General features: G+C 54.3%; 1 protein-coding gene across 14 annotated transcripts in view; it reads left to right on the top strand.

The window, feature by feature from the left end:
* Positions 1–26,828, top strand: part of Obscn (obscurin, cytoskeletal calmodulin and titin-interacting RhoGEF) — a 126,554-nt gene that overhangs the window by 76,602 nt on the left and 23,124 nt on the right. For 6 of the 14 annotated variants that reach the window (XM_041663919.1, XM_041663922.1, XM_041663928.1 and 3 more), the window contains 29 exons: positions 2,869–3,132; positions 3,593–3,856; positions 4,211–4,474; positions 4,819–5,082; positions 5,425–5,688; positions 6,014–6,277; positions 7,178–7,444; positions 8,036–8,302; positions 8,419–8,691; positions 9,211–9,486; positions 9,941–10,137; positions 10,316–10,391; positions 14,690–14,956; positions 15,618–15,890; positions 16,552–16,827; positions 17,328–17,615; positions 17,756–18,115; positions 19,050–19,417; positions 20,331–21,207; positions 21,810–22,088; positions 22,814–22,892; positions 23,139–23,257; positions 23,450–23,647; positions 24,181–24,213; positions 24,415–24,513; positions 24,633–24,851; positions 25,362–25,422; positions 25,720–25,790; positions 26,583–26,705. In XM_041663919.1, coding sequence (XP_041519853.1) covers positions 2,869–3,132; positions 3,593–3,856; positions 4,211–4,474; positions 4,819–5,082; positions 5,425–5,688; positions 6,014–6,277; positions 7,178–7,444; positions 8,036–8,302; positions 8,419–8,691; positions 9,211–9,486; positions 9,941–10,137; positions 10,316–10,391; positions 14,690–14,956; positions 15,618–15,890; positions 16,552–16,827; positions 17,328–17,615; positions 17,756–18,115; positions 19,050–19,417; positions 20,331–21,207; positions 21,810–22,088; positions 22,814–22,892; positions 23,139–23,257; positions 23,450–23,647; positions 24,181–24,213; positions 24,415–24,513; positions 24,633–24,851; positions 25,362–25,422; positions 25,720–25,790; positions 26,583–26,705 — 6,930 coding nt within the window. Of the gene's footprint in view, positions 1–2,868; positions 3,133–3,592; positions 3,857–4,210; positions 4,475–4,818; positions 5,083–5,424; positions 5,689–6,013; positions 6,278–7,171; positions 7,445–8,035; positions 8,303–8,418; positions 8,692–9,210; positions 9,487–9,940; positions 10,138–10,315; positions 10,392–14,689; positions 14,957–15,617; positions 15,891–16,551; positions 16,828–17,327; positions 17,616–17,755; positions 18,116–19,049; positions 19,418–20,330; positions 21,208–21,809; positions 22,089–22,813; positions 22,893–23,138; positions 23,258–23,449; positions 23,648–24,180; positions 24,214–24,414; positions 24,514–24,632; positions 24,852–25,361; positions 25,423–25,719; positions 25,791–26,582; positions 26,706–26,828 lie in introns of all 14 variants that reach the window. The other 8 variants (XM_041663927.1, XM_041663931.1, XM_041663920.1 and 5 more) reach the window with 7 other exon arrangements.

Below are 26,828 nucleotides of genomic sequence, written 5' to 3' on the forward strand. Positions count from 1 at the left end.
CAGTAGGCATGGCAGCAGGAGCAGGAGTCTGGGGGTCAAATCTTGACCAGCAAGCATGAGGTGAAAAGAGTGAACTAGAAATTTTATGGCTCTTAAAATCTCTCAAGGTGACAAACTCCAGCAAGGCGGCACCTTTTAAATCTACCCAGACATGGCCACCAACTGGGAACCAAGTATTCAAATGTCTAAGACTAGAGGGGCTGTGTCATTCAAATCACCATAGCCTGTAACTTTCTACCTTCTGGCCTCCGCAAATCCGTTGCTCTTTTTGCATGTGGCATTGCATTCCTCCGGTTCCTACAGCCTGAGGTCTGTCTCTTCTAAGTGTGATGTTTTAGGTTTCATTCACACGGAGGCACATTTGCCTCTTTCTTATGAAGCTACAGACCCAGGTAGAACCATGATTCTAGAACAATGGTTCTCAACCTGGCGGTCAAACCCCCTTTCACAGAGGTCACATATCAGATAAGCTATAGATCAGGTGTTTACATTGTGGTTCCTAACAGTAGCAAAGTTACAGTTGTGAATAGAAGTGAGAACAGTTTTATGCTGGGGGTCTCCACAACATGAGGAACTGGATTAAAAGGTCATAGCATTAGGAGGCTGGGACAATGACAGGGCATGTAGCAGATGTCCTTACCCAAGGAGGAGGAAATTGGGATGAAGAGATGGGATATGGATTCCACCAATTTGAAACAGCAGGGCAACTCTACTGGATTTCAAGGCAGGAGAATCATCTCTGGCTCAAGTCCCTGTCCTCTAGATCAGCCCTCGTAGTCCTGAGTGGAGATGACCTAGGGCCAAGGAGGAGAGTGCCTTCTCCCCAGGCCTGTGGTCGTGGGGCTCCTGGTGGCAGTGGCACCTTTTTGATCTTGATCCACTCTTCTGAGTCACTCTCTTTAAAACTCGTTTGCTATGCAGCCCTGGGTAGCCTGAGTGGTTAGCGTAGAGCAGTCTCCCCTGGAGCTTGTGGGACATCACCTGCTTCAGCTTCTCAAGTGCTGAGGTTGCAGGCATGAGCCAGCCACCCAGCCATGGTCATCTACCTGAAGGGTCACGTGTAGCAGATGGATGATGGCTCTGTAGTCTCATCATGTGTGATCACCTTCTTCCTTCCCTCAGGTCCCCATCCTTCTCTAGTCTAAGTGGTATTCCAACTGGCCTGACATTCTCAGTGTCCTTACTTTCCTGTGAATTCCCAAAGGGTCCTCCACAGCTTTGCTCTCTGTTTGTGACTTCTGCAGAGATGACACGGTTAACTGCGTCCTGCGGTTCTCTTCAGAACATACATCCTCATTATTTTTTAGCAGCATGGGTAGGCTGTAAATTCTTGGAATCTTCCATTCCTTTACCATTTTACTTTTTAGTTCTTCAGTTTGCCTCTGTATCCTCTCACTCTTACTGTAAGCAGAAAGAAGAATCCAGACCATGCCTTGAACACTTTCCCTATAATCCCCCTAAGATAAATGTTCAATTTCAAATTTACAAATTCTGCATCCCACAAGTCACTAGAAGAGAATTTGGCCAAGCTCACTGATGCCGAAGAAGGGTCACCTTCCTTCTTTCTAGTTTTATTACCCCATTTCTTTCTGAGGCCTGTCTAGATGTGGAATTAATATCCATATTTCCATTAACAGACCGTTCCCAGCAATCTTGATTTTCTTTGATATATACATCAAAAGCCACCCAGCCCCTAGTCATCAACTGCTACCAGACAGCTCCAGATTCTTAGGTATTTGTTACAATAGTATCCTCAAATGTGTGTTGTTTGGGTGACCATCATGAAGAACAGTAGATCAGGACTCTTAGAAGTTAGTTTCCTTCCAGTTCAGAAGGCTGGAGGCCTGTGAGCAGAGGGCCAGCAATGTTGGCGCTTCCAAGGCCTCTCACTGGCTCCCAGGCAGCTATTTTCCTCATGATCATTTCTATTTATTTATTTAGTATACAAAATTCTGTCTGTGTGTATGCCTAAAGGCCAGAAGAGGGCACCAGACCCCATTACAGATGGTTGTGAGCCACCATGTGGTTGCTGGGGATTGAACTCAGGACCTTTGGAAGAGCAGGCAATACTCTTAACCACTGAGCCATCTCTCCAGCCCATGATCATCTTGTTTGTATCCAGATGTCTTATAAGGACATTATCCCTACTGGATTAAGTACTTGTCTGCATGACTTCATTTAGTATTTTTCTCCTCTCAAGGGCCAAATACACTTATTTTCTGAAGCTGTATCAATTAGACATTTAATATACATTTGGAGGGGCACAGTCAATCACAATATCATCAGGGTGAGCTCTGACCAGTCAGTGGGGAGGACAGCAGGACAGATCCTAGGGTCAAAGGCCCGCCTAGGAGTTCCCAGCTGCAGTCTATCGGACCAGGAGACACCAGCCAGGGAGGTGGCGCCAATGGGTGGAGTATGGTTCTAGTAGTATCAGGACAGGAGCATGAAGTGGAGGAGATAGGGCCTCGTATAAGCTGTCAGGGTGAGTCCAAGCATGGACAGTGCTGGATGGAGGCCCTGGGTGCGTGGGCATCTTATCTATAAGGCTGGAAGGCATCACAATTGGGAGATGCCTGCCGTGGAGTTCTGTCAGGAAATGTGTTTGCATGCACGATTGATCTCAGATGCCTGGTGTGTCTCCTAGTGACGTGAGGACCACAGGAAGGCGAGTCTGGAATGGTACCCACCTTCCAGTCCACCTGCATCTCAGTAGGCACAGCACAGGAACCTTAACTCGCACACTTTGATTTGCTCCTTCCCATGATCTCTAGCCCTTCTGCTTCTGATTCCTTCCTGGATACTCAGAAAGTGATCTTCAAAACTTTCATAGAGTTTGATGGCTTCTGTCCACCCGATCCTTCCTAGCCCTGCCCACACGGTTTATTGAAGAGCTGAAGTCCAAGGAGGTCATGGAAGGGTGCATGGCCACTTTGCAATGTCAGCTCAGCAAAAAGACCTCTGTGGAGTGGAAGAAGGGCACAGAGACCCTCAAAGATGGAGACAGATACAAGCTGCAGCAAACGGGAACCATGTGTGAACTGCAAATCCATGACCTAACCATGGCAGACGCTGGAGAGTACTCATGCGTGTGTGGGGAGGAAAGGACCACAGCCATGCTGACCATCAAGGGTAAAGATCTGTGTGGTGGTACCCAAGTCTGCGCATCATCTGCCCGTCACTGCGGGGGATCCATTCCTGCTTCCTGGTTGTGTTACCCAGAAGATAAGAACATCTGCAGCCACTCTCCCACTGCTGTGTGCTGTGTGGGATTTGTGTTGTTGGATCCTGTGTCTCTTGTTCTCACTGTCGTGCCCTGAACCCCAAAGTTCTCTAGGAAATCTGAGGTTCTCCATGCTATTCTATCTTTGACTCTGCATGCCAGGTCCATATGAAATATAGGAACCAAGGAAGCTGCAGATGGAGCAAGGTGCAGCTGTGCACAGTCTAGCCTGAGGAATGCCACACCAAGTTCTCAGCACGCTCACATGTGTCCTTTGGTGGAGTTCTGTGCCTTCTCTGTGTCATCTGTGTCCTGTCTTCCACTCGCTCTGACAGAATGACCATGCCTGTGTCTTTCTGACCTCCCTAGCCCTACCTACCACGTTCACAGAGGGCCTGAAGAATGAAGAAGCCACAGAAGGGACCGTGGTGACTTTGAGATGCCAGCTGAGCAGAGGAGCCCCAGTGGAGTGGAGGAAGGGAACAAAGATCCTCAGAGATGGAGACAGATACAGTCTGAGACAGAACCAGGCTGTGTGTGAGCTGCAGATCTGTGGTGTGGCTATGGAAGATGCTGGGGAATATTTGTGCCTCTGTGGGCTAGAAAGGACCTCAGCCACACTGAGTGTCAAGGGTAAAGATCATATTTGGTCACCTGAACCTGAGGCGTGGTGTCTCAATGTTATCTTGATGCTATGTCTGTTCCCCCATATGTGACACAGCTTCTGTGATGACCTGTGGCTATCTGTCATGAAACTAGGGTCATCTGGACATCTCCATCACTAGTTCTTTTTGTTGAGGAAATATTCTCATGATTGTGCCGACCCTACTGCCCTCTCTACAGCTCTTTGGGTTCTTGCTTCCTCCCAGTCTGTTCACAGTTCCTGTCAATTCCTTTGCCAGAATGTGTGTCTCTTTGTGTATTCCATGTTGTGCACAGCATGTCCTTTGGAGTTCCATGTTCTCAGTCGCTGCTTGGTCATTTCAGCCCTGCCCGCCAGATTCATAGACAACCTGAGAAGCCAAGAGGCCACGGAAGGCACCACAGTGACACTTAGGTGCCAGATGAGCAAGGCTGCCCCTGTGGAGTGGAGGAAGGGGTCTGAGAGCCTGAGAGATGGGGACAGATACAGCCTGAGGCAGGATGGGGCCACGTGTGAGCTGCAGATCCGTGGCCTGGCTGTGGAAGATGCTGGGGAGTACTCGTGCATGTGTGGGCAGGAGAGGACCTCAGCCACACTGAGTGTCAAGGGTAAAGATCATGTGTGGCCACCTGAACCCAAGACGTGGTGTCTCCATGTTGCCCCCTCGTTGCTTCTGTCTCCACACGTGGTTTCCTATGGTGGCCCTGTGATCATCTATTCTGCCCCTTCAGTCATCTTGGCATCTCCACCTATGCTTTCCACATCTGTTCTTGTGTTCACATCCAGGCCACTGCCCTCTCTGTTCTGCACGAGATCACTGCCTCACCATCTGCACCTTCCATCACGTGTTTATGCTGTGTTCCTTTGATAGTGTGTCATTCTTTGTGAGTGTGTGTCCTGTGTGCCGTGTTCTGGAGCTTCGTGTTCTCAGTGAATGCTTGCTCCTTCCCAGCCCTGCCCACCAGATTCCTAGAAGACCTGAGAAGCCAAGAGGCCACGGAAGGCACCACGGTGACACTTAGGTGCCAGATGAGCAAGGCTGCCCCTGTGGAGTGGAGGAAGGGGTCTGAGATCCTGAGAGATGGGGACAGATACAGCCTGAGGCAGGATGGGGCCACGTGTGAGCTGCAGATCCGTGGCCTGGCTGTGGAAGATGCTGGGGAGTACTCGTGCGTGTGTGGGCAGGAGAGGACCTCAGCCACACTGAGTGTCAAGGGTAAAGGTCATGTGTGGCCCCCTGAATCTGTGACTTGTTGTCTCTATGTTATCTTGATGCCATGTCTGCTTTGTAAATGTGGCACAACTCCCTTGGTGACATCTGTCCCATAACTGGGGTCATCTGGGTTCTCTACCTTCCTTTTCCCAAGTCCAGGAAATATTCTCATGTTCATTTCCATCCTACCAACCTCTCTACACCTCCCTGATTTTTGATTCCTCCCAGTCTATTCACTGTTCCTGTCAAATCCTTCCAGAATGTGTGTCTCTTTGTGTATTCCACGTTGTGCACAGCATGTCCTTCAGAGTCCCATGTTCTCAGTCGCTGCTTGCTCCTTCCCAGCCCTGCCCACCAGATTCATAGACGACCTGAGAAGCCAAGAGGCCAAGGAAGGCACCACAGTGACACTTAGGTGCCAGATGAGCAAGGCTGCCCCTGTGGAGTGGAGGAAGGGGTCTGAGAGCCTGAGAGATGGGGACAGATACAGCCTGAGGCAGGATGGGGCCACGTGTGAGCTGCAGATCCGTGGCCTGGCTGTGGAAGATGCTGGGGAGTACTCGTGCGTGTGTGGGCAGGAGAGGACCTCAGCCACACTGAGTGTCAAGGGTAAAGATCGTGTGTGGCCACCTGAACCTGAGGTGCTGTGTCTCCGTGTTGTCTTATTCTGTGTGACGGCACCTATGGCACAGCCTCTGTGGCAACCCTGTGGCCGTCTGTCCTGTAACTGGAGTTGTTCTGCTTGCTGAAGAGATCCTTTCATGTTTTCAGGCGTCTCACTGCCCTTTCCGTTCCTCCTGGAGTTTTGCCCCTCATCATCTCCCCCTCCCTCCACTTGTTCTCTGTGGTGGTTTTTGTTCTTTGTGAGTTGTGTGTCCTGTGTGTGCAAGGTTCTCCAGTTTCATGTTCTCAGTGACTTTTTGGTCCTTCCCAGCCCTGCCAGCCAGATTCATAGAAGGCTTGAGAAACCAAGAGGCCTTGGAAGGTACAACAGCCACACTGCAGTGTGAGCTTAGCAAGAAGGCCCCTGTGGTGTGGAGGAAGGGGTCTGAGATCCTGAGAGATGGGGACAGATACAGCCTGAGGCAGAAAGGGGCCACGTGTGAGCTGCAGATCTGTGGCCTGGCTGTAGGAGATGCTGGGGAGTACTCGTGCGTGTGTGGGCAGGAGAGGACCTCAGCCACACTGAGCGTCACAGGTAAATGAGCTTCCTGTGGCCACGTGATGATTTTGGACTTCTCTCTCTATACCTACCCTGTCCTGCTCTACCTCTCCTCACGATGTCCTCTTTCATCTTTTCTGTGATGCTTTGTTTGTCCTGTCTGATCTCAGCCACGGCATTTCCAGGGACTTGGTGTCTGTAACTTACCACTTGTGCCCTCACACTGCTGGACATCATGTTGGGGCCGAGCATGTTATTTTGTGTTCCCAGATATCCTACCCTTTGCCATCTACATTCAGGTTCTGTGTGTCATGCTTAACCGAATATTCTCTTGGTCTGGGGCAAATTAGATGTTCAGAGGTGACATGTGGATCCCCCGGTGGGTCCTGGACCCTGCAGAATGGGGTCGTGTTCCTGGTGTGGCTCTGTGAAGCCCAATGACTAATGTATCTTGAAGTCTCCAGAACATGGAGGCCAGAGCCCTGCCTGATCTTGAGAGGACTGGCTATTTCCTGGGGTCTGTGGGGCACACTGTGCCCGAGTATCAGAGGGACCATTCCAGCAGCCAGGGAAGAGCTAAGCTATGCTCTGAGGTCTGGTCTGAGGCTGTGATCTTGGAGGACAAAGCCTGGGTTCTGGTCTGTGGGGACATGACTAGACTTGATTCTATTCTGGGTAGTCTGACATTAGTGCTCCCTAGATCCTTTGGATGTAGCCCTGTAGGGGACTGGTCTGTCTAAGTGGGAGGCAAGCACCCAGAGGCAGCTCTTGAGCTCTTCCCAACCTCCCCACTGGCTCTCTTACGTTGAAGCCCACCTAGCCCCACGGTCTTATTCAGCATCAACCCCAGCGCTGCCCTAGGACCCTGTCTGGCTGCCTTTGGGTGCTCGGGGGTGCACCTTGAGTTGAGTCTGTTAGCCTCTCATCCTCTCACAGCCCCACAGGTGGTGTTCCAGAAACCACTGCAGAACCTGAAAGTAGAGGAAGGTTCCACGGCTAGCCTGCAGTGTGAGCTGTCAATCCCCAACGCTGCTGTGGTCTGGAGCAAGGGTGGCCTGGAGCTGCAGGCCGATGAGCGCCGAGAGTCACGGCAGCGGGGGTGTGTGGCGGAGCTGCTGCTTAGGGATGTGCGCCGTGAGGACGCGGGCGAGTACAGCTGTACCTGTGGCTCTCAGAGCACAGGTGCCACGCTCATGGTCACAGGTAGGTGTCCCAGGCTGGTCAACTCCAGTGTTGGGGGCTGGCTGTGTGGGTACAGTTTTCATGCTGACTCCCACGGTTGCAGCTGTGTTTCATGGGTCCCAGCCAGGAGAACTCATTCAACTTAGCGGCCCTGAGGTCTGCCTTCCTCACCAGTAGCTGGGTCCCTGAGATTCTCCTGGGCATGTCCTTCATTCTGTCATTGTTAGGTGACCCACCATCACATGCTGTCCCTCTATGGTGGCTTCTCCACTGTCCTGCCAGGTGACTCCAGTCTTTTTGTGTTCTTTGTCACTCTCCATATCTGCCCCATAGTTCTTTCTGTCACCTGCTACAGTTTCACTGCCGTGTCTCTGTGACCTTAGCTGTTCCTGCTCTCTAGCCCTCAGAGTTATTTCTTCAGGCATTCTCCCCGTCCTGGTAGCTTCCTGGGCAGGCGCAGCAACCCCACTCACTGCTGTATGCCGGTCCCTAGTTAGTTCCTCCTGGCGGTGTCCTGTGGATCCTGACCACAGATCTACTGTGGGTGGTTCCCTGACAGAACTCCCTTCACGACTCCAGGACCTGCTCTCACGCTGTCCCCCAACCTTGCAGCTGCTCCTGTGCGGTTCCTCAGGGAGCTGCAGGCCCAGGAGGTGGATGAGGGGACCAGTGCACACCTGCAGTGTGAGCTGAGCCGCGAGGCCGTGAGTGTGGAGTGGCGCAAGGGCTCCCTGCAGCTTTTCCCTTGTGCCAAGTATCAGATGGTGCAGGAGGGCACCACTGCCACACTGCTGGTCCGTGAGGTGGAGCAGGAGGATGCAGGCGAATACATCTGTGATGCAGGCCATGCGCAGAGCGTCGCGAGGCTCTCAGTCCGAGGTGAGCTGCCTGTAGCTGTGCCCAGCCCCCTCCTACTCTTAGGAGCAGGAGATCTTGTTCAGTCAGAGTCAGGGGATGAGACCTGCGATTTTAAGTCTTTTTTTGATGCTCCTCAGCCCCCAAGCCCAAGTTCAAGGCTGGCCTGCAGAGTACACAGCAGGAAGCAGGGGGCGTGGCCCGGCTGTGTTGTCAGCTGAGCGAGACTGAGCCTGGGTCTCCAGTGCAGTGGCTCAAGGAGGGTGTGGAGCTGCATGCCAGCCCCAAGTATGAGATGCGGTGCCAGGGGGCTGTGTGCGAGCTGCTGATCCACGAGCTGGAGACTAAGGACACGGGAGAGTATGCCTGTGTGGTGGGTGGCCAGAAAACCCTGGCCTCTCTCAGAGTCAAAGGTGAGTAGTTAGACTCCAGGAGGAGAACTTGAATCCCTCCTGTCATGCCCACCCCTTGGGACTCCCCTGGGTGCACCTTATATTGGGGCCAGGACCATCGCATCACAATTCTGTCCCTGTCATTCCTACACTACTTCCAGGTCTGATTCCCCAACTGAAAGGCCAGGGCAGCCAGGACAGACCTCAGTCCCCAAAGGCAGCCCTGACTCCTCTTCCCCAGAAGGCAGAACAGCATTGCTGGCCTTTGAGGTGTTCTCTGTGCCTGACTTATTCCTACTGAAGGTTTTGCTTCACAGTGACCTAGCCAGAACAGGGCTGGCGACAGCATTAGGGCCAAACACAGCCCTCACCATTGTATGCCCAGTTTCTCTCTCGGCCCGTGGAGAAGCAAGGGCCCCAGCTCAGCTATCATGCCTGTGAGACCAGGTGACAGGAGAACCCTGGAGTGTCAAGAAAGGCTTTCAAGGATTGGGCTCAGGCTGATCAAGAGCCTCTCTCTCCTGTGTCCCTCTCCTACAGAGCCTGAGGTGGCCATTGTGCGGGGGCTGGTTAACATGGAGGCACAGGCTGATGAGGATGTGGAGTTTACTTGTGAGGTGTCACAGGCAGGATCTGCGGATGTGCGGTGGCATCTCCAAGGTCTGCCACTGCAGAGCAATGAAGTGACAGAGGTGGCGGTTCTTGGAGATGGCCGTACGCACGTGCTCCGACTGAAGGCTGTGACACCGGAGGATGCTGGCACCGTCTCCTTCCACGTGGGCAGCCATTCATCTTCTGCTCAGCTCACAGTCCGAGGTATCTGGCTCCGGGGGACCTGGCCTTCCCTCAACTGGAATGAGACTGTTCAGGCTCAGATCATTTTGGGGGATGATAGATACTCTTTGTTGGGGAGGGGAGGTTCTGGTAGTGAGGAGAACCTTGTGCTGGTAATTCTACAGCTGCATCCGGCTGGTAGGCAGCTTCAGTGAGCTCCCAGAAGCTCAGATTGTCTTGGCGCTTAGAACCTACCCACATTCTGTAGACTGTGCCAGTCCTAACCCTAGGTCACCTCTAGATTCCCTGTGGGTCAGAGCCCAAGCTGTGTTATCTATATAGATAGAGGTAGAAGAAGGGGGTTGGTAGTGTACTCCCATGGGTTCATTCTCAGGTATTGGGGTGAGGTAACATGGGATTTCTGGGATATGAGAGCTCTGCCATTCAAGGGCGCATTCTAGATACCAAGGCTGATGCCCATGCTTCCTGTGTGTAGTCCCCGAGGTGACCGTTCTGGAGCCCCTGAAAGATGTGCAGCTCAGCGAGGGTCAGGATGCCCACTTCCAGTGCCGGCTGTCCAGGGCCTCGGGCCAGGAGGCCCGCTGGGCTTTGGGAGGGGTTCCCTTGCAGTCCAACGAGATGAACGACATCACCATAGAGCAGGGCACGCTCCACCTGCTCACTCTGCATAAGGTGGGGTTCTGGGACCTGCCTCTGCCTCAGAAGGTTCAGAGTTCATTAGGGAAGATCCTCTTCTAGGGCGGTGGGCTGGGGAGGTGACAAGCCCCTATCACGGGGTCTGGGAAGATGGATTGGCCCCTTTTGATCAGCATGAGGTGCAAGGGCAAGCATCTACCTCCTGCCTCCTCAGGTGACCCTAGAGGATACTGGAACCATCACTCTCCAAGTGGGCTCATGCTCCTCAGAAGCCCAGCTGAAGGTCACAGGTGGGCATCCCTATCCTACACCCAGCCCATGCCCTTGAATGTCTTGTGTTTCCTAGCACTGCAGCTATTGGAGGGGAATCAGGAGCCCCAGACTTCTAGCTGGGATTTTGCACTGGGGATGTCAATTTTGTAGTGGTATCTCAGACCAGAATTGATTCTGCCTCCTGGACAAGCTAGAGTGTCTGACTAGCATAGGCTTGGGCCTTGAGTGGAGACAGGATCAACTCTGTGGTTTAGGTCCTTGCACATGCATGTATGTCTATGTTGATGTACATTTGCTTACTCAGAAGGGTACAATCACATACCTATGACACAGGTATGGATTTGGCCATGGTAAACATGTGTTCAGGTAAGGCTTTAGGAATCTTCAGTTTAGAGTAGACCTTGTCTCCAGAATAAGGCCATCCTGTAGAGCTTGGCTTTGAGCAACCTTCCCATGCTGCCTTGTCCTGGTTCTCAATGTGATGCCATTGGCCCCTCCATCATCTGCCCACTTCCTGACTTATCCTCTATCCATCTGCCATCCACAACACATCCATCCGTTTGTGGTCACCACTTGTCACCTACCTAAGCCCATTCTTCACCAACCTTCCATTCATCTGTCATTCATCTTCCACATCACACTGACCCACTTATCGAGCTACTCATGATTTGTCCATCTGTCTGCCTATTATCCATCTAGCTATCCATTTACTCATCCTACCATCTGTGCATTTATTATCTGCTTACCATCCAACCAATCAGCCTTTCACCTACCATCCATCCATCCATCCATCCATTCATCCATCCATCCATCCATTCATCCATCCATCCATCCAAGCCCCTATTTGCCACCCAGACATCTGTTCACCATTGGCTAACACCTCTGATCCACCCTTCGTGTCCAGGATTCCAGGAGGGTTATACGGACAGCTTTGCCACGATGGAGCCCTCGGTCTCCTGAGGGGAGCTAGATGTGTAGGATAGAGCATGTTCTGAATCCCATGTTCTGGAACTTCAGAGATGGTCAGGCATGGTCAATTCTATGGCCCGTGGGGCTGAGAAAGACTGCCAATTGCCAATGCATGACTTGAAAGTTGATTGATGAAGAATTTCATAGTTGTCATGAGTAGGGGGCAGGGCAGCAAAGGTCTGTGTTTACTAGGGGACAGCATGGAGCTGCAGGCTGTGTTTCTGTCCTGCTCTAGGCTAGCTGTTCCCATTCTGAGAGAACTGCTTGTGTACAACTTTGTGTGGCCTTGGGAGGAATGGTTGTCCAGGTAGCTTTGCTATGGACAGGCTTGGGAGCTTGTGCTAGAGGAGGAGCGTCCATGGGGAATGGTGTGGACAGACTTCTAAAGGAACCCTCTGGGGTGACCCTGAGGGCTACCCCATCTTGCTGGGTACTGATGTCTCTACAAATGGTTCCTGACTGACTTCTCAGCCTCATGCTGTGGTGTAGAAGCAAATGCAACAGAGACATCTGGACTTTATCGGTTGCCCCCAGGAAGGCATCTGGTAAATGCTCAGGGAGAAGCATGGGGAGGGGGGGTGCCAACCTCCTTACCTGGTCCCAGGTAGCAAGTGTGGAAGAGACCACTGGTCTTTTCCTGTCTGACCCGGGCCGTTGGAAAGTCAGCTAAGAGACCATTCCTGCCCTGGAGTGCTTGGGCTTTCTACCTGCTGTGGTTCCCTCAAAAGGTAGATGGGCCGCAGGGAACTAGGTCGGAGCACATCTACATCTATGAGGCTCCTGAACCCAGGGCTTGCCTTGAGGTGGAGGAGCAGTGTACCCAGCCATTAAGGCCATGGGTGGCAGGATCTCGGAGGACATCTAGACAGACTGCCCCCGTCTGCTTCTATACCCTGAGGAGTGGACTGAGCCCCACACTCTTGGACCAACAGGTCCTGGGGTGCATCCTTCTTGCACATATTAGATTAGAGGAGGCACCTGTTGTCAAGAAGAGCCCCAAATGTGGAGTTCATCCATTGCTCTTTCTGAAAAAGATGCCAGATAGGTGCCATTGGCCTCCTGGGGGTGAAGCCAGGAGTGCTCCGAATGTGCGTGGGATGTTCAGTGGCTCACACGCTTTTCATGTGCTGGTGTGGATGGCCTCTGTGCTTCTCTCTTTGATTAGGGTGTGCCAACTGTCTAGGGTGGGTTTCTGGACCTTTGGTCCAAGCTATTCTGGTCTGGGTAGTGCCTGATCCCAGGAGATGCCACGTGGCTCATGTCAGTCAATCTCAAGATTGTTCTACAACTTGGGACCCCAGTTGTGGGGAACAGTATTCTTACTGCTAATCCCCTCTACATTCTGCACAACACAGGACACCTGACTAGAACAGTGGGTTCCCCCCACACCAAGCAATCCTCCAACAGACACCAACTGGATGCAGTATAGCTCATTTCAATTCTGGTGTTACCCAAGTTAGAACAGATTCATTGGTTATAGACTCAGCCCCAAAAGAGTGCCCCCCTCAACAAAGTCAGTTGCAAACCTAACCCTTGCTAACTAAGCTGGTGTGAGTGGGGGGCTCGCACTGCCTACCTGGGTTTGACCAGTTTGCTTGGACAGCTGAAAGTCATGAAACAGTTGCTGTCACTGGTTGTCACACAGGACACAACCCAGCAACAGACAAAGACTAACAAAGCGAGGGGGGAAGTTGACAGGTACCCCTCCCCGCTTCTATGTCATTCTCCACTCCTTTGGTACCCAAGACCTCGAAGTCAATCTGATTTGTTTACATTTATCCCCAGCCTTACTGCTATCCCGAGGCTGGTGGGTTGGGCTGGACATTTGAACCCTCTTGTCACTTGGTCTTCCTGGTGACCAGGTCCCCCCTTCCTGGAGCTGGCACCTCATTAGCATAGCCTCTGATGTGATCAGAAGGTGTTGGCTGTGTGTAAGAGCACTTGTGACACTCAGGAAATTCTGTGCTAGGAACCAGGACAAAGACCGATTTGGCTATTGGATCACATTCCCACATCAGTGCCCCCGAGTGTGGCCCCATTCCCACACACCCAAGGGAGCCCCAGCCCAGACTTCCTTCTCGCCCTCTTGCACAGAGGCAGCCCTGTGCCTGGTACGTGGCTTGCAGAATGTGGATGTCTTCGCGGGGGAGGTGGCTACGTTCTCCTGTGAGGTATCTCGTGCAGGTGGGCCGGAGGCCCGCTGGTGGCTGGATGGCACCCTGCTTCAGAACAGCCCTGAGAGTGCCATCACTGTGCAAGAGGGGACTGTTCACTCCCTCATGCTCTCGGGCCTGGGGGTGGCCGACTCAGGCACCATCACCTTCCGCACAGGGCCCCTGGTCTCCACAGCCAAGTTATTGGTCAAAGGTATTGGCCAAAGGGGACCTCCCCACGCTGGCGCTTCTGCCCTTGCTGTCCCCGCATGCTTCCTGCAGGGTCCTGGGGAATTGAACAGTGTCAGGTACTGTCAGGTACTGACCCCAAGGGCCATGGTTGAGGTATTTACTCTCTGCCTATCATGGACCCAGGGCAGAGGATGGGCTTCCACTCACCTGAGTGGGAGGGTAAATCTCTGGGAAGTGTTTTGTTTGGAGACCGGCCTCCTGCACATTTGCCGTGTGGGACCTACACACACTGGCCCTTGTTTACTGCCCGACTGGGTAGATATCCCAGCCACAGGCCAGCTTCTTGAAGGGGGGAGGGGTTTCCTGGGCTCCTGATGGAGAAGCCACTGCTTCCAGTTCTGGTTTGCTCCTGTGTACAACTGCTTCTCTTCCTGTGCACACTCTTCTGGGGAAGTGCTAGCTGGATAGGGAGGGCAGCAGGTTGTCAGGGGCTCCAAAGGGCTCCTTTCTAATCCTCCACCCATTGTCTTTGCCTAAGGCCTCCTGTAAGGCCTCATAGAATCAGACCCAGGATGGACCGTTATTGGTTGTGTAGGATCTCAGCAGGTGGGGATGGGATGGAACCCCAAGGGTGTCAGCAAGCATCCCCACACCCTTGGAGAGGGACAAGATGGTCTGCAGCTGCAGACTTGCAGGATCTGGGGTGTGTTTAAGATGGGACCTGGTGTTCACTCTGAGCTAGAGGGTCCCAGCCTAAGACGGACATTGTCCTCTGCCTTGGCGTTGTCATCTGCCAGGGTGCAATGAGGCATGTCTGGTGTGTAGGGCAGCTATGATGGGTCCCCTTCCTGGCCACATGCCAGGCACCTATTGCTAAGCCATTGCCCACCACAGCTCCATGCTTGCAGCCGCTGAAGCAACTAACATGGACAGCAGAAGGTGGGTGGGCCATGGTGGCACTGTCCCAGGGGCTGATACTTGTCTGGGATGTTGGCCGACAGATCCCACAGTGGAGGTGGTGAGTGCCATGCAGGACCTGGTGGTGGAGGAGGGTGGCTCGGCTGAGCTCCTCTGCCAGTACTCGCGGCCAGTGCAGGCCACGTGGAAGATGAACGAGCGGGAGGTGTGCGCAGATGGGAACCGTGTCATCATAGAGCAGGACTGGACCGTAGCCAGGCTGACCCTCAGGCCAGCCCTGCCCTGTGACAGCGGCATCTATTCTTGTGAGGCCGCAGGCACTCGAGTTGTGGCACTGCTCCAAGTGCAAGGTGAGGCCACCTGGCAGGCAGGCCTTAGCATGATCACGGTAGAGAGGCAGGCAGTGGCCGCTAGCCTTGCAACGCAGGTGACCTATATAGTGAGAACACCCATGTGGGTGCATCGCAGAGGTATAATAGCTAGGTTAGGACACAGTCTCGGCTTGTGGCTTCTATGAGAAACAGTGACTAATATAACTGGAAAGAAGGGATAAGGGGGGTATGGACTTGGGAGGTCTCCAGTTGACACCGATTTGAAGATAGCATCCCAGGCACCAGGACAAGTCTAGCAGGGTTGGGTGGAGGTCCTGAGGAAAGGGTGTAGCCCACACCTTGAGGCTTTAGGCACCATTGTGGGAAAGGACACAGATCTGTATCTCCAGTGGGCTTGAGTCTGGGCTTGTGAGCTTCTGGTCTGTGAATACCTATGGAGTTTCTCATCTGAGACACAGGATGCCCCTGCTGATGTGAAGGCTCTGGAGAGGGTGATGGGGTGGGTGGGGCTGGGAAACCACACCTTCTCCAGTGGACCCTGAGTGCCACCCTTTACAGTGGCTGCTGGGGTCGGTCCTGTTCCCTTTAGCCTGCTATAGTTTTGGAGGGCTCTTGCAAGAGACAGTAGTGAAAAATTATTGGAGGTCCAAAAAAACCCTGAGCCCTGCTTTCTTCGCAGCCAAGAACACAGTGGTGCGTGGCCTGGAGAACGTGGATGTGCTGGAGGGCGGCGAAGCCCTGTTTGAGTGCCAGCTGTCCCAGCCCGAGGTGGCCGCCCACACCTGGCTGTTAGATGATGAGCCTGTGCACACCTCAGAAAACATGGAGGTGGTCTACTTTGAGAATGGCCTGCGGCACCTGCTGTTGCTCAAAAACCTGAAGCCACAGGACAGCTGCCGAGTGACTTTCCTGGCGGGGGACGTGGTCACTTCTGCATTCCTCACCGTGAGAGGTGCTGAGGGAGGGCGTGGTTGGGAGGGCTCTTCCCCAGGAGGCTGAGCTGCAGGCAGAGGTGGTAGTGAAGGGGACGTCTTAAAAGGTGGTATTCATTCTCTGAGATCTCGCCATCGAAGCCCATGCAGGACAGGAAGGATGTTGGATCTGAGTTCCTTCCATGGGGCTGCTATCTCAGTGGAACTCAGTAGGATGGAAAGACTGGGGTCTGGGATGGGAGCCACAGGTGGGAGAGTCATTTCCAGGTTGAGATTCTATTGCTGCTCCTCAGGAGTGGCGACTCCATTGAGAAACATGAAAGGCTCTACCTGCCTTGGGGAGTCAGGTGTCAGCTCTCCAGGCTCTTCCCATGGACTGGACCTCCTTGGTCTGCAGGGACTTAGGGGCACTGGGCTGGGGAGTGGCGTAGGAAATAGGAGACACCCTCCTACCAGCCCTCCCTGAAATCTGCAGGGCCCTGGTGGCTGCCAGAGCAATGGGACTGGGTCTGCAGGTGAGGGCTCTTGGCTTCCCAGATTCCCCAACACGAGGCCTTCCTGGGCCAGGAGAATCTGGTGGATCAGTCTGAGACACCTCCAACTTGAGGAGAAGCCAGAGGCTTTGCATTTCCCTTCCGGGTCACCCCTCCTGCCAATGCTCATCCATCCTGCTCCCCACAGGCTGGCGCTTGGAGGTCCTGGAGCCCCCACAGGATGCATCTGTGAGAGCTGGCATGCAGGCCTCCTTCACGTGCACGCTCAGTGAGGCGGTGCCTGTGGGCGAGGCCACGTGGTACATCAACGGGGCTGCTGTCCAACCGGACGACACCGACTGGACGGTCACCGCAGATGGCAGCCATCATTCCCTGATGCTGAGCAACGCCCAACCCCAACACGCAGGAGAGGTCACATTTGCAGCACGTGATGCCGTGGCCTCTGCACGCCTCTCTGTGTTGGGTGAGTGGGTGGCAGAGGTTCCTCCCCTCCAGTTTGGGTCTGGGGCACACCTGATCCCTCCCCCCCGACTCAGATGGGCAACCATTCAGAGCTGGCTTCTGTGTAGTTCCATTAGACCCTACGAGCCTGAGGATAGTGGCTGCAGTAGCTCCTGCTGCAGGTCCAGGAACACCCTCTGAGGCCCCTTGAGAGTGTACTCTCCTCTTTGCCTCGTGTATATCTAACCCCAGCTCTTGGGGGAAGATTCAAGAGAAGTGAGATCCTCCAGTCCCAGTGCCTGCCCTTTGTGGTGGGTACCGAGATGCATAAACACAACCCCATCAAGGCTTCATCAGCTTCCCTTGCTCCCCAAAGCGGTCTGGACCACTGCATTCAGGGTCCTACAGGACTCATAAGGGAGTCTACCCCGAAGTATATACCATGTTTAGTATTAGACCTCAGTGACTTCCGGAAGGACTTCAGGTTCCAGTGTGTGTGCTAACCTGCTCTCTTCCACGCAGCTCTCCCTGACCCCCCTGAAGATGCTGAGGTGGTGGGCCGTAGTGGCCATTCTGTGACCCTGTCCTGGGTGGCTCCCATGAGCGATGGTGGCGGTGGTCTGTGTGGTTATCGTGTGGAGATGAAGGAGGCATCCACAGGCCAGTGGAAGCTGTGCCACGAGCTAGTGCCTGAGCCAGAGTGTGTGGTGGACGGCCTGGTCCCCGGCGAGACCTACCGCTTCCGAGTGGCAGCTGTAGGTCCTGCAGGTGCTGGGGAACCTGTACATTTGCCTCAGATGGTCAAGCTAGGTGAGTTACTGCTCTCAGTCCACGGAAGTTCCCAGCTGCACAAGCTGGAGGGAGGGAGCTCTTTAGGGTTGGCTGGTGACCCTGGAATCCATCGTGGCTTATGTGGCTTATCTTCTGTGAACACTTTTTCTTTTTTCCAGCAGAGCCAGCGGAACCAGTCCCAGCCCCAACTCCAGCCTCAACCTCAGCCCAAGTCCCAGCTCCAACTCCAGCCCCAACCCCAACCTCAGCCCCAACCCCAACCCCAGCCTCAGCCCCAGAGACACGTCAGGCAGTGGTTGGTGAGGACGTGTGTCTGGAGTTGGAAGTTGCGGCTGAGGCTGGTGAGGTCGTCTGGCACAAGGGAACAGAGCGCATCCAGCCCAGCGGACACTTTGAGGTCCTCTCTCAGGGACGGCGGCAGATGCTAGTGATCAAGGGGTTTAGGACAGAAGACCAAGGAGAGTACCGCTGTTGTCCCACCCGGGGCCCGCCCTCCTCAGGGACAGCCACTTTTAATGGTGAGTCTGAGCTCTGGGGTTGGATGCCGTGGGAGTGGGGAAGAGTTGATTTGAGTTTTCTTCTTGATGTGCTCTGGACCCAAAGCTGAATCCTTCCCAAGACTCCGTGAGATGTGAAGAGAAACCAAGGCTTGGCCAGGCAAGGCAGGTCTCATGTGATTGAACTGTGCTGTAGGCCAGCCTCCTGTCCCCGAGTAAGACTGGTGGTGGATTTCTTAAGTCCTGGGACTCCTGCCCACAGGAGTTCTGAGACCTCTTCTGAAGCTCCTTATAGTCTTTTCTCAGTCTTCTCTGCCTTCCAAGACACTCCCACACACCCATTCTGTCTGCACCCTGACCCACCCCGGCTCTGAGCATCATCCTCGGGAGGCTCCCTCTGCACCAGGCACTTTGACCCTCTCCTGCTTCCCTGTGCCTGAGGTCCTACCCACACTGAGTCTCCTGTCCCCTGTTCCATGCTCCTAGTCCTTCAATTGGTGCTGAGTCTATCCCTTATCAGCCCTCCTTCCCAGAGCCCATGCACTGTCTTCTGAGCCACATGCTGTACTGGGGTCTCCTCCCCTCACGTGCTGAGCCTGCCCCATTGTGAGCATATCCTCTCTGTGCGGTGCTAATGTCCCTGCGAGCCTGGGCATCTGTACCAGCAGCAGTGCCGAACAGGTGGAAATACATCTAATTTTATTTTGCTGAGCGATTCCCTGTCCTGGTTGAGTGACTGTGTGCCCTTGGCAGGGGCCAGACTGAAGGGGAGTGAGAGTAAGGGTGAGGAGCTGAGCCTTGGAGCATCTCAGAACAGATAAGGTTCCTGGTGCAATCGGGGGAGCAGAGGTCCAGAAGACCACATCCAGGCCGTACCCGACCCAGCAGCAAAGGCAGGTGTGGGGCTGCAGCTCTGTCTGACTTCACCCACTGACTGCCCTGTTGCCCTCCTCAGTGGTCACGACCTCTGGGGATGAGGTCCCCACACAGCCCAGCCTGCCTCCCGAGGCAGCCCAGGAGGGTGACCTGCATCTGCTTTGGGAGGCCCTTGCCCGGAAGCGCCGCATGAGTCGGGAGCCCACACTGGACTCTATCAGCGAACTGCCCGAGGACGACGGCCGAGTGCAGCATCCGCGGCAGGAGGCGGAAGAGACAGCCCCTGATCTCTCTGAGGGCTACTCCACAGCTGACGAGCTGGTGCGCACAGGAGAGGCTGATCTCTCACACACCAGCTCTGACGATGAGTCCCGGGCTGGCACCCCTTCCCTAGTTACCTACCTCAAGAAGGCTGGGGGTCCTGGGATCTCACCCCTGGCCAGCAAGGTGAGCCTCCTAGTTGGCATGCAAGAGACGGCTGAGGGAGGTCTCAGAAATTGACCATCCTTTTCTGTGCCTTAATCCCATAACGTATCCATCTGTTCATCCATCTCAATACCATCTACCCGTACATGCATAGTAGTCTTACCATCCTAACATCCATCAAATGACCTGTCATTCACTCTCCCCCATCCTTGCATCTGTCCATCTGTCCATCCATTCATTCTCTACTCACCATTATTCCATTTGTGTATCAGTCTCTCCACCCATCCAACCATTGCCCTATACATATGTCTATCCGTCTGCCTATTTGTCCACTCACCTGTCACTCCTGCACCTGTTGAACCGTTTGGCCTGTCCCCACCCACCTGTCCATGCATCTACTCTCCATACCTCCTGGACTTTTTTTCGGCTTCTCCGTTCATGTTCCCATCTGTTTACCCAGTCATCTCTCCGTGGTCCACTCTCCAGCATCACTTGTTCTTCCCCTTGCTCATCCATTCATTCTCCATCCCCCATTCATAGTTCATTTGCTTGTTACTCCTGTATTTGCTCACCTGGTCACTTACTTTTCTCCTGACTTACGTCTCCACCCATCCACCCAACTGTCCTTCCATCCGTTCATCCTCCCACTACCCGCTCAACCTCATACCCACACAACAGTTACAGCTTTTTCCTGAAGAGATGGGCCTGGCCTTTCTGGTGTTCCCAACGGTGCTTTTGGTCCCCATCTGGGTCACTGCATACTGGGATTTCTAGGATGAGCATTTGCTTTGGGGAGCAGACGAAGCAGGGGTTCAGCCAGCGCCTGGGCAGCCACTCCGCTGGAGGCAGATGGAGTGCCGGAGGGTACTGGGCCTGGAATGTTATTGGTCTTCATTTCCCAGCCTTGCTCTGACCTCACATTCTGTGTCCACAGCATGGGGCCCAGGTCGCCACCTCCATGAAGCCACAAAAGCAGCAGGAGCAAGGAGTGCCCATGGGCTCACTGCCTGGAGACTTGAGTGCAGCCGACTTGAAGGATCCATCGCTGGACAAGGCAGCTGTGAAGATCCAGGCTGCCTTTAAGGGCTACAAAGTACGGAAGGAGATGAAGCAGCAGGAAGGGCCTGTGTTCTCCCGGACATTTGGGGACACAGAGGCACAGACTGGGGACGTGCTGCGCCTGGAGTGTGTGGTGGCCAGCAAGGCTGATTTGCGGGCCTGCTGGCTGAAGGACGGCATAGAGTTGACGGACGGGCGGCACTACCACATAGACCAGCTCAAGGATGGCACCTGCTCTCTGCTGGTCACTGGCCTGGGCCCCACCGACACTGGCCGGTACACCTGTCAAGTGAGCACCAAGTTTGGCCGCGTGAGCCACAGTGCCTGCGTGGTGGTCAGTGGGACAGAGAGTGAGGCCGAGAGCTCCTCAGGAGGCGAGCTGGATGACGCCTTCCGGCGGGCAGCACGGCGCCTGCACCGGCTCTTCCGCACCAAGAGCCCAGCTGAGCTTTCAGAGGAGGAACTCTTCGTCAGCGCTGATGAAGGCCCCGCCGAGTCAGAGGAGCCCGCAGACTGGCAGACATACCGAGAGGACGAAAACTTTGTGTGCATTCGTTTTGAGGCACTTGAAGAGGCCCGCCGGGCAGTCACCTGCTTCCAAGACATGTTTGCCACCATGGGCATCCAGGTGGAGATCAGCCTGGGAGAGCAGGGACCCCGGGGAGTGGAGATGCGCATTGGGAAGGTGGCGCCCAATGTCACCCCTGCGGTGCCGCTAGCCAAGACACCTGGCCTGCAGACTTCAGATGCTGGTGAGCCGTGGGCTACAGTGGCCTGGGGTGGGGGTGGGGGTTGGCCTGAGATAGGGTAGAGGGAGAAGAGGATGGGGGCTGAATGAGGCAGAACCAGAAGGGAGCTCTGATTGGTTGTCCCCCAGCCTATGGGGAACATAGCAAAGCCCCAACTTCGAGGTTAGACAGTTGATTGTGAACCTCAGTTTTATCTTTCACTAGCAGTGTGTGTTGAGGTCCATTCCGTATGGTAGATTCTGTGTCAACTGCTGGAAGTAAGACAACCTCACTGTGCACTCGAGTCTCTCCCAGGCCACCAGGAGGTTATAATGAATGACCCTCAGTGCTGTGTCTCGAGACTTCTCCCTAGTTTGGGGTACCTGAGGTTTAAACTTCAAGCCTGTGAATTCTTTCTGTCTGCACTCCTCTGCCTCACTGGGAACCAAAAGAAACTTCTAAGAGAAGGATGGAGAGAGAAGCTCAGGGTGTCTAGCTGTGGAGTTTAGGGAACCTCTTCTAGGAAACCCTGCTATGTCACACACCACCCGCCTGCATGGGTGTGGCATCTGCATGCATGGGCATTCCAGGGTTAACTCTCTGTACCCTCTACCTGCCTGTGCTAGCCCCAGTGTTCCTGACCGAGCTGCAGAACCAAGAAGTGCAGGATGGATACCCCGTAAGCTTTGACTGCGTGGTAACAGGCCAGCCTGTGCCCAGCGTGCGTTGGTTCAAGGACGGGAAGCTGCTGGAGGAGGACGACCATTACATGATCAACGAGGACCAACAGGGTGGTCACCAGCTCATCATCATGGCTGTGGTACCAGCAGACATGGGTGTCTACCGCTGCCTGGCAGAGAACAGCGTGGGAGTCTCCTCCACCAAGGCTGAGCTTCGTGTAGAGCGTGAGTGCCGGACTGAGCTGAGTGTCTTCCAGGTGGCCTGGGTGCGGTCTGACCACCCCCCAAAGACTCTGCCTCCTAATACCGATACCACTCTGGTTCTTTTTTACATTGTATGTGCGTATGTGTGTGCGCGTGCGTGTGCATATATGTGTGTCTGCGTGTGTGCCATGACACCTGTATGCATTCAGAGGACAAATGAGAGCTGGTTCTCTCCTCCCACCATGTGGGTTCCAAGGATTGAACTCAGGTTGTTAGGCTCCGTGCAAGCATCTTTACCTGCTGAGCCGTCTGGCCAACATTAATGTTTTAACATGCATATTTGTGGGACACAAACACTGGATGTGTAACAGCATAACTGCAGAAAAATCTAGTCTCTCTTCCTATATCCTGCCTGGAAAGTCCATGGCTTGTTGGTTTTGAAGCCAGTATTTCTTTAACCCCTCATGGTATTATAAGATGGAACTGGAGATCCTGCCTGTGCTGTTGTAACTCATGGAGATGGCAAATTGTGTGATGCCTATAGTTTGTTGGGTCAAAGAAGCCTGCAGTTAGTTAGAGCCTGGAAGTGTTGGCCCAGTCACGGGAGGGTACGCGCAGCTGTTGCCCTTCTCCAAGCTGAGTACGGTAGCTCCCTGCAGGGTTGCTCGGTCAGAGCCTCACACAGCCAAGGCAGCTCTGGTGCACTGTGTTTTAGGCCTGTCCCTGAGTCATGCTTTCTTTCCCAGTGACCAGCACAGACTATGATACTGCAGCAGACGCTACTGAGACCTCATCATACTTCAGCGCCCAGGGATACCTGTCCAGGTGGGGTCTCAGGATCTCTGAGGAGGCAGCCATGTGCTGCTGCCTGGGGCAGGGGGTTAGGGTCCTTGGATTGACAAGTCAAATCTTGGGGACTTCCACCAGGCCCTGGTGGCTCTGCTTCCTCTGTCGCGCAGTTCAGGAAGCTTCAGGTTCTCTCTGTGTCTGACATCACTCCCCGGACCCTCCTGCCTTGAACCTTCTGACTTGTTGCTTTATGGGCGCTCCCTTGTTTGTCCTTCCTGACAGCCGGGAGCAAGAGGGGACCGAGTCAGATGAGGGGCAGCTTCCCCAGGTGTTGGAGGAGCTGAAAGACCTCCAGGTGGCCCCTGGCACACGCTTGGCCAAATTCCAGCTCAAGGTGAAAGGTGAGGAGGAAGTGGCACTACCTCACTTAACAGAGACCAAGTCTTACCGGCCACAGTTGGGAGAGGACCCCAGCCAGCATGGCTGGTCATGTGTGTGTCCTTTCTGCATAAGGAGGCCAGCACCCTTTGGCCTCTGAGGGACCTCTGCTCAGGGTCTCCTGTCATCACAACCACCTGCCTTTGCATCCCCAGGCTACCCCGCCCCCAAACTGTACTGGTTCAAAGATGGTCAGCCTCTGACCACATCTGCCCACATCCGCATGACTGACAAAAAGACCCTGCATACCCTGGAGATTGTCTCGGTCACCCTGGAGGACAGCGGCCAGTATGCAGCCTACATCAGCAATGCTGTAGGTGCTGCCTATTCATCGGCCCGGCTGCTAGTCCAAGGTGGGTATCCCGAAGGACTAGACAGAGCTGACCTGCTACCCTATCAGACTTGGGTCCAAGGCTCTGAGCTCATTGCTCCAGTGAGCAGAGACTCGGGTGGCCAGAAGTCAGCCCTGCAGGGAACAGCCTTGAGGTTCCTTCTTCCTGAACATGAGAAGTGAATCCAAACTTGAACCAAACCTATCTTGCTAGGAGGGATGCAGTGCTACCTGTGGCCTCTTCTGCCAGATCTTGGAAGATGCGGTTTCCTAAGATGCTGGGTTGTTTCTGTGCCCATGCATTTGTTGCAGATCAAGGCCACAGGTCTGGGGAGGCTGGGTGTAACAAGAATGGTAGCAGTATGTTATCTATCAGGTTTGTGTGACCTGTGGCCATCGTCATGCTGAGTGGTGACTCCCACAGCTCTCTGACTAAGGTTTCAAGAGCTTTGGGTATCTTTGCCCTGGGAGTGGAGCTACCAGGGCAGCTCAGCACCATGTATGGGATCAGAGCACCTATGATAGCTCAGTGTCTGACTTTCTCTGTGTTTTCAGGTCCCAGTGAACCAGAAGAGAAGCCAGCATCAGGTGAGATAGCCCCAGATGGACACAAGAGGGTGGTAGATCCTGGGCAGGAAGCCAGAATGGATGGACCTGGGGCTGGCTGTTGTGGAAGTGTGGATGGTCAGTGCGCATAGGTTTCAGGGCATCCTCTGGGATTAGCACACTAAGGTGGGGTGGGTTTCTTTTATGGCAGGGGGTCCTCATGGGTTGGCCGTGTCATTCCAGATGTGCACGAGCGGCTGGTGCCACCCCGGATCCTGGAGAAGTTCACCCCCAAGAAAGTGAAGAGGGGCTCCAGCATCACCTTTTCAGTGAAGGTGGAAGGTGAGGCAGCTGTCCTGGAGAGGCTGACAGCCACATACTGCCTGTCCCTGGGAGCGGGCCCAGTTCCTGGTGGGGTTCTGTCTCTGTCAGGGATGGACTCACTGCCCTCTGTCCCTCAGGACACCCAGCCCCCACTGTACATTGGCTCAAGGAGGAGGCAGAGAAGGGAGTGCTGTGGATTGGCCCCGAAACCCCTGGCTACACCATGGCCAGCTCTGCCAAGCAGCATAGCCTGGTCTTGCTGGACGTGGGCCGAAAGCACCAGGGCACCTACACGTGCATTGCTACCAACGCTGCCGGCCAGGCGCTTTGCTCTGCCAGCCTGCACGTCTCTGGCTGTGAGTGAAGGGTCAGGGGGAAGGCAGGTACATATGAATGGGAGGGGACCCAGAGCTGGGCAGTGCAGGCTCACAGACTTCTTAGCATATGTGGATGTTCAGCATTTGTATTTCTCATCCTTCTATGGTCTCAGGACACCTCCAGAGCATGTCCAGCCTCACGGGTGCAGGGGCGTTTGGTGTGGGGTTTCAGAGTCTCTCAGGTCTAGCACTCGCCCTGCTCTGTATGTGGGGACAGGTCTCTAGGGTGAGCTGAGTTCTCTGCTCCAGAGCCTTGCTCAGTCCCCCGTGGGCTGGCATTCTGAGGGTAGACTCATGTTCGTATGTTCGTGGTTACCATTGGGGTGACCATGGTCAGGAGCAGGACAGTTCCATTTCAGAAAAGTGCCTGCTCAGGGCTCAGAGAACAGAGTCTAGGTTCCTGGAGCAGCTCAAATGTCCTGAGTATGTCTGAACCTGAAACTTCAGAGTCCATGACTTCATGCTGATGGCTCTCTGCTCTCTTGACAGTGGCCAAGGAGGAAGAGCAGGAGAGAGTAAAAGAGGCCCTCATTTCTTCCTTCTTGCAAGGGTGAGTGGATGTTATCCAAGGCCCCAGGGCCAAGATCACGGAATAGGTCTGGGAACTGGGAACAGGACAGCTATGCTGGTGGAGATCTCTCTGTCCTGCCGATAGACCAGTTCTGGCCTGCACAGGGTGTTCACTTGGGCCACCCCCTGTTTCTTACCATGCCTCAGTTTCCCCAGCATAGTCTCCCAGGGGCCCTCTGATGTGGAGATGATGACTGGTGTCCTAGACCAACCATGGAAGGTGGGAGACAGTGGTAGCTCCTATCTCAGGCCTCTCAGGATGCCCCTGTCTCCACAGGACAAGCCAAACTATTTCAGCCCAGATGGCGGAATCTGCAGGTTTTGCTGATCTTGCCGGGCAAAGGAAAGGTACAGGTGGGATGGGCACTCTAAGGACCCTTCACCCCGAGCCAGGCCAGGTGAAAGGGTCACCGCTGGCAATGGTGCTGGATCAGTGGTCTCCTATGGACTGAGCTTTGGTTGGAGTCAGAGACATCTATGACCTCTGTAGATCTGGGAGCCTATGGGATCCCAAGGGAAGCCTAACCTAGATGCAGAGCTCACATCCAATGGGCTGTGGAGGCCAGCAAGCCAGGCAACAAGAGCAGAGGTGGCATGGGCCATACTCCAGGTCCTTCACAGCCTGACAGCCGAACTCTGAAACCTCTGTAGCTTCGTTCTCCCTGTTCACCCTCTACCCTGTAGCCATGCTGGCCACCTGCGGCCAGTGTATCCACTGTCCATAAGCTACCTGCCGTTTAACTGTGCCTACTGTCCCTAGTAACTGTCTGGATCCTGGCTATGTTGTCCATTCCCCGACTGGCTGTCCCTTGACTGCCCAGTGGGTACCCTGCTGATTCTTAGCCACCCCTAGTGTCCCTCAGCTGCACCTACTGTGTCCTCTCTGTCTGGACTTGCTTGCTTTTCTTCTCAACTACATTGGCTGCATATTGGCTCAGACCACAGCAAGCCTTCTGTCAAGGGCCGGCCTCAACACCCCTGTCCTAGAGGCTAGTCTCCTTTTCAGACCCCAGCACCATTAGGAAGCCTGGTCTCCTGTGCCCGGCATCCCTCAGGGCTCAAACTGAGCCTAGAATGTAGGGGGTACTCAGTAGACATGGGGGGAGGATGCTAGATTAAGGGTCACTTTTGCCACCCCAGGGGAGACCCTGGCGGCTGACGAGGCCCATGGTCACCTGTCCCTCGCTGAGGTGGGCACAGAAGAGTTCCTGCAGAAGCTCACCTCACAGATCACTGAGATGGTGTCGGCCAAGATCTCACAGGGTGAGGTGCTAGTGCGTGTCCCAAGGGGGCGGTGGGGCCCAGTGCTCTCGAGCAGGGGCGGAGGCTCTCCTGCCTCCATGATCTAGAAAGTGGCTATTGAGGGGCATCACCACCCTTGTGCCC

This window comes from Microtus oregoni, unplaced genomic scaffold (assembly GCF_018167655.1).
Source record: "Microtus oregoni isolate MIOR12 unplaced genomic scaffold, Mior012 000015F_ref0000493, whole genome shotgun sequence".
NCBI lineage: Eukaryota > Metazoa > Chordata > Mammalia > Rodentia > Cricetidae > Microtus > Microtus oregoni.